General features: G+C 44.4%; 1 protein-coding gene across 5 annotated transcripts in view; it reads right to left on the bottom strand.

Annotated features, from left to right (window-relative positions):
- The window catches only part of ABCC8 (ATP binding cassette subfamily C member 8), a 241,379-nt gene that overhangs the window by 75,564 nt on the left and 152,964 nt on the right, over positions 1-12,851 (bottom strand). For 4 of the 5 annotated variants that reach the window (XM_068260341.1, XM_068260344.1, XM_068260343.1 and 1 more), the window contains 3 exons: positions 10,268-10,373; positions 9,185-9,220; positions 5,768-5,803 (listed from right to left, as the gene is read on the bottom strand). In XM_068260341.1, coding sequence (XP_068116442.1) covers positions 5,768-5,803; positions 9,185-9,220; positions 10,268-10,373 — 178 coding nt within the window. The remainder of the gene's footprint in view (positions 1-5,767; positions 5,804-9,184; positions 9,221-10,267; positions 10,374-12,851) is intronic. The other variant, XM_068260342.1, reaches the window with a different exon arrangement.

The following is a 12,851-nucleotide window of genomic DNA, read 5'->3' as shown; positions in this document are numbered from 1 at the left end:
TGTTTCAGCACTCTGCATGCAAGGTAGGTTGTTTCAGCACTCTGCATGCAAAGTAGGTTGTTTCAGCACTCTGCATGCAAAGTAGGTTGTTTCAGCACTCTGCATGCAAAGTAGGTTGTTTCAGCACTCTGCATGCAAAGTAGGTTGTTTCAGCATTCTGCATGCAAAGTAGGTTGTTTCAGCACTCTGCATGCAAAGTAGGTTGTTTCAGCACTCTGCATGCAAATCAGGATGTTTCAGCACTCTGCATGCAAAGTAGGTTGTTTCAGTGCTATAGTGCGCGAGGCATGTAAGGGTAATACGGGGTTGAATTACATCTCTCTCTGAGGTTCTACAACCCGAAGGGGAAATAGTATTTAAAGGACTTCCGAGGCGAATGCTGAAAATCTATTTTTATCTCCTGGGGCTTCGTCCAGCCCCTGGCAGCTGTCTCAGTCCCTCGCCGAAGGCCCTGGTCCTCGTCAGTGTCCCCACTGGCCACCCATAATCATTGCGACCCAGCGGGGTTGGCTCTTCTGCACCTACTGCGCTGTACAAGTACTTCGCCTCAGAAGTCCTTTAACCCGGCCAGGGATTTGAGCCGCAGCAAGGTGAGCTGTTATGCAGCTCACCCTGAGCCCAACTCACCGACGTAATACTAATACGCATACTTTGCATGGGCCCGGGAGAGCACATTTTAGATGAGGGTGAAATCCATTAAAAATCTAAAACAAAACCAGTTGCCTGGCAGCCCTGCTGGTCTATTAGCCTGCAATAGTGTCTGAATCAGGCCAGAAACAAGCATGCATCTAATCTTGTCAGATCTGACAACAATGTCAGAAACACCTGATCTGCTGCATGCTTGTTCAGGATCTACGGCTAAAAGTATTAGAGGCAGAGGATCAGCAGGACAGCCAGGCAACTGGTATTGTTTTTAAAAAGGAAGTAAATATAGCGGCCTCCATATACCTCTCCCTACAGTTGTCCTTTAAGGCAATAAGCCAGGAAAGGTAGGGAGAGGGGCTGTTGTTTTACGTCAGAAGCAGATAGCAATGTTAGGTTGGCTGACACTCTGGAATGGTAGTGAATTGAATGTGGAAAGTGCCGGATTGATTTTCCCATTGTTGCTGCCGGTAAAGTGACAATAATGAGATGAATAAAATGTTTCTCTTCCGCAGACACTCCTCAGCGCTCGATAATAAGTCAGCTTATTGGTGAGAATTATCTCTGAGCCACAGATCACATCACAGATAATTAATGGCACCCGGAGGAGATCATTTACCAACTCCCGCCTTGGTCCATTCCTCTGCTCCATGCCTGAGTGTTCCACATGAATGAGTGGCAGGTCACGGCACACCACTGATAGACGACATGCCCGCGCACGACTGAGCACAATAACACCTCACTGATCTCTACCGAGAGTAGCCGGATCTTCTGTAGCCTCATTCACATGCTGAAAATCCTGGGCAGAGACCTGGGATGCAGCTAGAAATCATGGGGCCCATAGCAACATGTTTGTTGCCCCCCCCCCCCAAAAAAAAACCTATATGGCACGCACCTTTGTACCCCCCCAACACACACCAGTTTTAGATAGCCAGAGGTGTCAACTGGTATCAGTAGTCAGATGTACCCAACAATATTAGGTAGTCCCCTAGTAAAGATAGCCAGATAGATACTCCCAGTAATAGGTAGCCCCCCGTATGGGTAGCCAGATGTCCCCCCCCCCAGTATTAGGTAGCCCCCAGAGTAGTAGCCAGAGAGGCACTAAGTATTGCGTACCCACCAGTAGTTTGTCGCCACAGTGGCCTCCAGTATTTGGTTCCAGAAGTCCCTCTGAGTATTAAAAGCCCCCAGTATAGGTCACCAAAGGGGTCCCCTGTATTACTTGGTTCCCAGTTTAGGTAGCCAGAGGAGCCCCCATTATTAGGTAGCTAGAGGTAGCCTGCCAGTATAGGTAATCACCAGTAGTTCCCAGTATAGCTAGACCCCTTGGTATAGATAGCCAGAGGAGCCCATCAGTATAGCTAGCCAGGAGTACCTCCCCCAGTATCGGTAGGCCCCTAGTATAGGTATATGATCTAATCCCCCTCCTCCCCATGCAAAGTAGCGCAAGTAGAGGAGAAAAGTAACACACCTCTCCAGGCTCCTACCTTCCTCCACAGTCACAGTCACCTCCACAAGTGCTACTCTCCTCCACAAGTGCTACTCTGTACCTCAGACTCTAACCCTGAGGCCCTGTCCACTAACTTGGGTGCTGAAGAGCGGTGTTCAGCATAATTCAGGTTTCTAAATACAGGAATGCAGGATCCCGAATTCCAACACTAATGGCCCGTACTCACGGGCTGCAGAAGTGGCCTGTCGCCAGCACACGTGAGCGTGTGGGCGACAGGCCGGCGACAGCTCCTCGCCAGGTCCCTCCGCGTACACACGCGGAAGAGGGACCAGCGGCGAGACGGAAGCTGTCGCCGACGTTCCTCCTCCCCCCGCCGGAAGCTCCATTTACCACAATGGAGGTTGCTGTCGCTAGTCCGCGTACTCACGCGGACTAGCGACAGTTGCGGGGGAGGTGCGGCGGCGACTGTCGCCATGCGATTGAAACTTTCAATCGCATGGCGACATGAGCGACGACCGACAGTTGGGGGTGCACGCGCGTGCGACTGCCCATACTCACGGGCGACCTGTCGCCGCAACACGCGCGCGCCGCGTGTTGAGGCGACAAAAGTCCCTCGTGAGTATGGGCCATAACACTACTCACAACTAAAATGAGAACCTCTGTTTTCCAATCATACCAACAGAGGGAGCTCCCAACATAAATTCCATTTTCTGATTAAAAATACAGGAAGATGTTTTGTTTTTTTATTAAAACACAAATGAAAACAGCAATCTCCTACTGCCAGAAGTTTCAATCTGATTGGCTGATGGGAAGGATGTTCTACTGAGTTTAAAGAGACTCCGTAACAAAAATTGCATCCTGTTTTTTATCATCCTACAAGTTCCAAAAGCTATTCTAATGTGTTCTGGCTTACTGCAGCACGTTCTACTATCACCATCTCTGTAATAAATCAACTTATCTCTCTCTTGTCAGACTTGTCAGGCCTGTGTCTGGAAGGCTGCCAAGTTCTTCAGTGTTGTGGTTCTGCTATGAACTCCCCCATCCAGGCCCCTCTCTGCACACTGCCTGTGTGATATTTAGATTAGTGCAGCTTCTCTCTGTTCTATTATCTTTTACAAGCTGGATAAATCCTCCTCTGAGCTGGCTGGGCTTTCACATAATGAGGAATTACATACAGGCACAGCTGTCTGCACTCTGCAGGAAGAAATAGCCTGACACTTCAGTGGAAGATAGCTGCAGGGGGAAAGAAACACACAAATGATCTCTTGAGATTCAAAAGGAAGGGTGTATACAGCCTGCTTGTGTATGGATGTATTTTCTATGTGTGGACATACTGTACATCAATCTACTTCCTGTTTTGGTGGCCATTTTGTTTGTTTATAAACAAACTTTTTAAAACTGTTTTTAACCACTTTTAATGCGGCGAGGAGCGGCGAAATTGTGACAGAGGGTAATAGGAGATGTCCCCTAACGCACTGGTATGTTTACTTTTGTGCGATTTTAACAATACAGATTCTCTTTAACGATTTAGAGAATCTTCTAATCACGGAAGGGTTGGACAGCTCACTCTCTAGCTGCCACCTTTATCTAGCTGCCTTATTGTGGATAGAACAAATGAAGTATCTTTGAGTTGTCTGAGGTAGAAAGAGGACCTTGGTGAGATAGAAGGAGAGGAATGGCGGGAAGGTATAATACAGTCACATAAAATTTTAGTCTCAGGGCAAGATTGCTTGATCCACATTAATATAATCCATAGAACATACTTTACCACAATTAAATTACACAGAGTGAACCACACTGCTGATCCTATGTGTTCCAGATGTGGTACTGAGCCAGGATCATTCATAAATATGTTCTTGTCATGTCCTCAACTACCGTACGTGTCCTTTGGTCTGGTATTTCAGAAATGATTGCAGAGTTAATTTATATTCCCTTTAAGTTTTCCCCTAAAACTGCCCTCTTGGGACTATTGAACTTATATTGGACTACTTACCTAAATGCCAAAAACGTTTGATTAGACTCCTGTGTCACTATGCCAGAAGTAGAAAAAGCCCGACCCTCCCCTCAGGTGTTTCCTCTTGGGCTAACCTATAAATACAGCTTTGCCTCTGTATAGATTGACCTTTAAAGCGGATCTGAGATGAAAAACTAAATATAACAAGTGACTTGTCTATATATCTTATCTAAAGTTTAGATAGTTTACACAGCAAATCTATCTTCAAACAGCTTCAACAGTATATTAATATTTTTTCCTGTGATACAATGGGAGCAGACATGTTTTCTGCTTGTCACTATTACACAATTACACACACAGGCAAGCTTATCTGTATCTAGGCATGCTAATCTGCACATTCTGTGAAAACTCCACTCTTATCTCCTCCATTACACAGGCAACTGATCTGTATCTGCACTGCAGCTCTCAGATTCTGAAAACTCTGCCTCTGAAATCTATAGCTAGTAACACCTTTTTCACCTGCCCAGACTGAAATCCCACAATTCCTTGCAAGCGTCAAGGCACTCTGGAGAAGCTGTGGGTGTGGCTTGTTTAGTTTATAGGAAATTAGGGTATTAAAACAAAACAAAACAAGTATTTGGCTTGAGGAATGCCCTATAAACTATATGTAAGGAACACAATTATGCAAGGAGTAAAAGTTCATCTCGGATCCACTTTAAATGTCGCAATTGGCCACAAAAATTACAAAATTTGGGACCCATGGTTGAATGTACGAGGCTTGCCCTGCAGGTATCTTGATAGTAGGTGAAGGGGTAGATCTGGGGCTGTTCCTGGCACAATTTTGATATACGTCCCTCAGCACTGCTTGTTGATTAACCTGAAGAGAACTTATAAAGTGGAATAATTGGTCTGAGTGGTCTGGGGTTCCATCTGTTTCGCTCCCCAGCTCCACCCCCATTTTTTTTTCTTTCTTCCCCCTCTCTCTCTTTGTTGCTATGTTTTTTTTTGTTTTCTCTTCTAGGCCCTGAGCCAGGGAACCTGTGATTTTTTGATTATTGGTTATATTATTAGGACTCTAGGCCCTGATTTTTGTCCTTTCTTTATGGTGTAAATAAATCAATCAAAACAACTTTATTGTCACAAAAAGCATGTTCTACAATACCAGGAATATCACATGGTGGGAATGATAGAGTAGGAGAAACAGATAAATTGTTTGGTTTGTTGGGGAATCGGTAATCTGTCTAATCTGGCTCTATTCCTTCGATGAGTGCCACTGTGGCCACGGCCAAACTCGCTGACCTGCCCAACACCTGGCAGATTCGATTTCCCCTGTAACGGTAGCTATTCCTCAAGAGGGAAGCCAATCTAATTACCCAGAACATTTACACTCTCTAATCCAATCTCTGGCAGACATTTAATTAACCCCGTGTGACATGGAGAATCTTTTACGTGTCTGCTGGGATTATATCACTGAGAGGCAATAATGGACCACAACGTCCCGCCATCAGATCTCACAAACCGCTACCAAAGGTACCCATGCTGGCTGATAAGCTGCTATCAGTTACCCGTTCTCCGGGGGGCGGGGTGCCAAGGAGGCATCAAGATGGCGGGGAGGGTAGAGAAGAGGAGAGGATTAATGGGTGTCAAGATGAACAGACTGACCCCCACACCGTGGGATGCAGAAGGAGATACGCATGAAATGTAATTCCAGAAATCATTACCTGATCTCAACATCGATAGCTGTCTCTCTGTCTGGGCTGTAATGCAAAAACAGGCAGTTAGATGGCGTCATCCACCAAGTATGAGTGACATGTAGCCCTGAGACATGACCTGTTCTCATGTGTCTTCTGCTGTTATCCTGCCTTCCCCACATATATGTCCTCACCTACAGAACAGCACGTCAGCTTAATATATGCTCAGAGGGCATGACGTTTCTCACCTGACACTACACTCCTCTTCTTATTATTATCCTTCATGGCACAGTGCATGTACAGTATTTCATGGCCCAAACTGTACGGACAGATTGTCCCGATATGAGTGGCCTCTAATTGCTGACATTGTCTAGACTCTATAAACAATGTAATTGTTGCGCTTTAAGGGCCCATTCACACTTACGATTGCAAAATGTTAGTGATTAATGCCAGGGGTGTATCAGCCACCAGGCAAGGACAAGTGGTTGCCTAGAGCGCCGGATGACAGGGAGGTGCTGCCGCGGGGGGGGGGGGAGACGCGCCCACCTTCCCCTGCCAGACTGTGGGACCCCCATGGTGAACTGGCTGTAGCGTCTGCCGCGCTAGTTCATCCCCACAGCCCGCAGCTCCAGCCTGCATAGTCTTCCGGCAGGCAGAGCAGGGTTACGGCAAGATGGCGCCCGAAGCCCTGTAATGGAGACTATTTGCATCTCCAGTACAGGGCTTCGGGCACCATCTTCTCATAGCCCTGCTCTGCCTGTGTCAGCGCGGGACTTTTGCAGCTGCTGGCTGCAGGAAGATCGTCGGGGGAGCTGCGCCCAGGGAGAGGATTCTTCTGCAGGTGAGTAAATGCTTTTCTTTTTACAGGTGCAATTAGTATCCCTAATTAGGATTAATTTCTAGTGAAACATTGCTGCATTAGGATTATTTTATGGTGAAACGGTGCCACAAACGCTGCATCATTACGATTATTTTATGTTAAAACGCTGCCACATTACGATTATTTTATGGTGAAACACTGCCACATTACGATTATTTTCTAGTGAAAGATTGCCGCATTGCGATTATTTTAGGTGAATTATTGCTGCGTTACAATTATTTTCTGGTGAATCATTGCTGCATTACGATTATTTTCTGGTGAAATATTGCCGCATTACAATTATTTTATGGTGAATCATTGCTGCGTTATGATTATTTTCTGGTGAAAGTTTGGCGCATTACAATTATTTTATTTTATGGTAAAACATTGCTGCATTACGATTATTTTCATTAGGGGGCACTACAAAGGGGGGGGGGGGCGGGGGGAAGGGCGCCACAGGTTTTCTCGCCTGGAGTGACAAAATGGCTAGAGGCGCCCCTGATTAGTACTAACATTTTGCAGCCGCGATTTTTACCCGATAAACGCATATTTTTCACTGTACTTTCTTGCAATTTTTGAGCAATCCCGATTAGCGTTTCCTTAACACTGTAATCACAAAGGCTAACAGACTAAATTAATACTAATAATAATGTAAGGAGACTACTAATGTACATATGTATGCTAAGATAGTGCTCACACATGGAGGTATGTTAATACACTGTGTATGCAAGGAAGTGCAGTATATTCCACTTCAGCCCGAGAGCAATTTTCACATATCAGCACTGCAGTGCTTCCATTCATTCACCAATAACTTAACCTGCTGAGCGGTCTGGACGAGCTCAGCTCGTCCAGTACCGCCAGAGCCTGCCGCTCAGGCCCTGCTGGGCCGATTTGGCTCAAATAAAAAGCAGCACACGCAGCCGGCACTTTGCCAGCCGCGTGTGCTACCTGCTACCCGGCGAAAGAGGGTCCCCCCAGCCGCCTGAGCCCAGCGTAGCCGGAACAAAAAGTTCCGTCCAGCGCTAAGGGCTGGATCGGAGGCGGCTGACGTCAGGACATCGGCTGACGTCCATGACGTCACTCCGCTCGTCGCCATGGCGACGAGGTAAGCGAAACACGGAAGGCCGCTCATTGCGGCCTTCCGTGTTACTTCTGGGCGCCGGAGGCGATCAGAAGAACGCCTCCGGAGCGCCCTCTAGTGGGCTTTCATGCAGCCAACTTTCAGTTGGCTGCATGAAATAGTTTTTTCTTTATTGAAAAAAAACCCTCCCGCAGCCTCCCTGGCGATCTTAATAGAACGCCAGGCAGGTTAATTACTACTTATCACACCTAAATGATCTATATATTATTTTTTCAGGACAAATTAGGCTTTTAGTGGGTGATATTTTTGTTTATCAATTACCTTATTTTCTATGCTTTTTAGAGGGAAAATAAAGGAAAAAAATAGAAAAAAAATACTATTTCTCTATTTACATCCATTACAGCTTTACAATAGTGCCAACTATAAGTTAAACTCACATATTTTATTTGATTTTCCATCCTGGTTATTACAACATTTAGATTATGTTCCTAGTACAAAGTATGGTGACAATATCGTATTTGGAAATAAAGGTGTATTTTTTTCTGCTTCTTTGTTTTTGTTTTCTTTTTGTAAACTACTGATGATTACAAGACCCTATTTGCAAAAATAATAGTAATATACTCCCATGGCATACATATTTAAAAAGCCAAGTTCCTAAGGTAACAATAATAATTTTCTTTTTACAAGTCTTTTATTTTGATACAGAATATGCAAAATTTTAATTGCTTTTGATTCAGCCTGTGACTAAAAAGAATACACAAGACATGGGCCTCAACCCTAAAACACTCTAAACTGTATTCTACTACTTATCACGGTTAAAATGTTACCACATACAGTATGTCTCTTGTAGTTTTGCTAAAACGTTCCCAAGTTTGATCATAATTTTGAAAATGACTTTTTATGTTTTGATTGAGTTTATCCCTACCTATTTTTTATGTGACGTGGGTCCAAGCTTTAAAACACACCAAAATGTATTCTACAACTTGTCATGGTTAAAATGATATCACATGTGCCTCACTAAGTAACAAACTGGTAGTGCACTCTCCACAACTACACTGGATTAAGTGATTAATATGTCGCTAATGTATGGAGATAAGTAAAATTATGTATACTGCAATGATGTAATATCTGGTATATTTATCTGCACAGGATAGTGAGTGTGTGTGCAGTGTGTACATTGGAGCAGATGGACTATATGCCTGGCAGATTGCTGGATGTCACTGAGCGTCACCTAGTGGTGGCCTTCACCACGTCATACTCAGAAACCCTCAACTACTTCTTTCATTTTCCCATTTGGCTGAGTTGGGAGAGGTGTGATAACAGTAGAAGGTGAGATCGGTTAATACAGACAGATTGTTTCTCTGACTTCTTACTTCCTAGCAGAAAATTCCACCCTCGCATTTCTAGAAAAGCAAAAATTTCCTCCCAGGAAGGGCCTTGCAGGAAATCAGCAGAGCGTGCTCACATCACAATGGTTTTTGTGTGGAATCCGGCTGAGGGAACGTACCTGATGTCCTCTCCAGTCTCGCTGTCGGGGACAGTGCTGTAAAAAAAAGCAAACAGCTTGTTTATTGGCTGTTAGATTGCTGCAATCGTGTCCTGAATAAACAGACTGGCAGATTTTATACGGCACATTACCTTCATAGTTGCACTTTATCCTTCACGGCGCGTTGCATTTATTTCATGGCCTGTACTGTGCGGACAGATTGTCCGTATCTGAGTGGCCTCTAATTGCTGACAACAGCCATTGTCTACACTTAATAAACAATCTAAATTGTCACGGCGACATAAGCTTCTAAACCTAAATGATGACATGTGGCTGCTTATTAGCCCGGCAACCAGGAAGAGGCCTCATTGTGCTAATTATCAGGAGAGGCCCAAAACAAGTTCTGCAGCCAGACCATTCACTTCCTCTCTGAGATTTTGTCAAGAAAAAGAAACATGCTTGGCAACCATTATCCAATCACTGATATGTTACTGGGCATGAAGGGCCATGTGTAGTTACCATTATACCCTATCACTGCTAAGTTCCTGGACTTGGAAAGGACATGGTTGGTTGCCATTATGCCCCATCAGTGATAAGTTCCTGGCCCAGGAAAGGACACATGTGGTTGCCAATATGCCCTATGAAGGATAAGTTCCTGGACCAGGAAATGACATGTGTGCTTGCCATTATGCCACATCACTGATAAGTTCTGGGACCTGAAAAGGACACACATGGTTGCCATAATGCCCTGTCACAGATACTGTAAATTCCTGGACCTGGAAAGGATATGTGTGGTTGCCATTATGCCCAATCACTGATAAGTTCCTGAACCTTGAAAGGACACGTGTGGTGTCCATTGTCCTATCACTGATATGTTACTGGGACAGACATGGTCACATGGTGGCCACTCTACCCATCACTAGCATGTTAATTGGACAGGAATGAAGACCTCTGGAGACCAATCATCCTATAACTAATATGTTATCTCGACAGGAATGGACACACGAGGTGGCCATTGTCCTTATCAATGACATATTGGTAGGAAAGGAAGTGATAGGGGGCTGATGTGGCTAAACTCAGATTCCCTTGGTTGGACTCGCTCACCTGCTCCAGCAGACTTCTCCCGAAACCTTCTGCATCTCCCCAAGTGTTGCCAACAACAAGGATGACTTTCCACAGCCCACCTGTCCAACAATCATGGTCAGCTGACCTGCAGGTGAAACAGAAAATACAGCCACTCTCATTTTGCACAAGATGATGCTCTACCGGGGCAAGAGATTTAGCAGATGGTAAAATACATCATCAGAGGGTATGTTGCGTAAAAACTGAATGTCAAAATGATCTGTAGTTCCATCGAACTGCTTTCAAAGTTACAGTTGCAATAAGTATCCCAAAACGTTTTATTGAGAAACATTTTTATTCTGTAGATTTTTTTTAAAGCTTCATTATATGTATATGTATAAATCTTTTACCTAATTATGTTTGGGAGACATACTGCATAACTATATTTTTGAGCCACAATGCCTAATTATGTTTAAAGGGCAGGTTATTCTAAACAGGCGAATTCCCCCTTCCTCTCCAGACTTAGCCAGCCATCGGTAAGCACTTACTCTACTTAAGCACACTTTCTTCCCCTCTGCGATCAACCTCTTGAACTCAATCTAGTCTATACAAATCCTGCAATAGATCTGCAGTGTGTCTACTTCCTGCGTTAATGGAAACAGACATAGGACCTGATTCACTATTCGGTGCTAACCTAGCTAAGTAGTTAGCACCAAGAAAAGTGAATCAACTCGCATGCAAAGTCCCGCGCGCAAAGGCTGGTGCGCACGGAAAAAAAAACGTTGCACCCGATGCGCCTGTAAGGTCGCCGTTTTCGTTGCATCGCGATGCGCCTCTGTGCACGAGCCCTAGTTAGCGTGCACAAAGTGTCTTTAGGCATGAAGAGGGGCTTTTCACACGCGTGCTAACAGTTAGCACTGCTTTGTGAATCAAGCCCATATTGTTAACATTCTGTATTTACCAATTAACTCTCAGCCATGGCAGTCAGCTGACACAGCTGAAGGATCAAATTACAACTTGTGATTGGTCACACATGAGGGGGAATTAGACAGGCTAAACTCTCTAAATACTGTACATACAGGGTGCATTTCTCTGTGTTTTCCTTCTGTCCTGTGCAAGAGTTCAGGTCCACTTTAAGGACTGCAGCTGTGGGTGAATGCTTGCAATTGCTAGACCGATGATTGAAACAATAAGTATCTTGTTGCGTGACGTATCTCGTTGAAGCTTTTCCAGGGTCATTTTCTGTTAAAGCTGCTATATTATTGTCTAAGTGTTTCTCTGTGGAATATTCTTGTTAAGCCGGTATTATCTCTGTCTTATTTGTGTTTCTGGATCTCTATTTATTGTAATTTATTTTCATTCTGAGCTGTTCTTGAGCAAAACCTTGTTTGGTGAATATCGTTCACATCAGGGCCGTTTCTAAGCGATTTTCACAGCGCATTGCCATGTGCATTCTGCAAGGTATTGATTTTCCTATGTAATTAAATGTGCCTGGTTCACATCTATGCGCCGCGCTGAGCTGCGTTACAAAAACGTGGAGCTGTTAAGCGCACCTCAATGCAAGTGAATGGGTGTGCTTTTTTAGCGCATAGAAGCGCATGCGTTTTTTACCCCTTATTGAAAACAAAAAATACATTTTCATATGAAAACAAAGATTTATTGACAGCTGCAACTGCTACAATAAGCAAAACATGCTAAAAAAAAAGCGCACCGCAACGCACTGAAACACGCACTAAAGCACACACAAACCCATGAGTTTTTCATCATGTGCTTTTACACAATTCTTAACGCACCCAATGTGAACAAGGCCTGATTCTGAATCTGCACATTATTCCTATGTTCCAAAAGCACAGAACAAAGCGGCAGGCACTACGACACCCAGGGCCGATTCTGTCATGAAGCAAGGTGAAACACTTGCATCAAGCACATAGATTACAGGGTCAGCATTTTTGTACTGTGAGCGAGGTGAAGAGGTCATCATTGGGGAAAAGTAGCTTGTTGTGCTGTGTGGGGAGTCTGACAGTAAGTAAGGGGAAGGGAGGCAGGAGAGCAACAGTGTTTGAATTAAATGAATCAGAGTAAATTGTCGGTTTTTGTGTGATCATTCCAAATCGGGAAGAGGGAGGGGAGGGCGCATCCTCACAAGTTTGCCTCAGGTAGCAAAAAGTCTAGGACCAGCCCTGATGACACCGGATTCGATATGGGGGCTTCCAAGGATAACCTTTGCTAGGGTATGTTCTCCACCTTGTGCTCAGGATATTAGAATAAACACGATTGTAAATCTGTAGCTGAAGATAAATATATCCGACATTACTGTGTGGTCTTCTTAATCAAAAAAGCTTTACTGCAAAACTTCTTTAAAACCACAGCATGCATAGAAGATGCTCATTTGAGCGAAACGGTCATAAGGCGGACCGCTGCTCCCACATTGCCCCACAGCTTGATCGCATCTGAGGGTATGTTGTTACCATGCTGAAAATGCTGCAATGATGAAACTTTTTCTATGCATGCTATGGTGTTAAAGAAGCCTGTTTATAATGAAGCTTTTTTGATTAAGAAGACCACACAGTATTGCCAGATATATTTATCTTCAGCTACAGACAGACATTATTCCTATATGTTTGCA

The sequence above is a fragment of the Hyperolius riggenbachi genome, chromosome 11 (genome assembly GCF_040937935.1).
Source record: "Hyperolius riggenbachi isolate aHypRig1 chromosome 11, aHypRig1.pri, whole genome shotgun sequence".
NCBI lineage: Eukaryota > Metazoa > Chordata > Amphibia > Anura > Hyperoliidae > Hyperolius > Hyperolius riggenbachi.
This window is presented reverse-complemented; position numbering and strand designations above follow the sequence as displayed.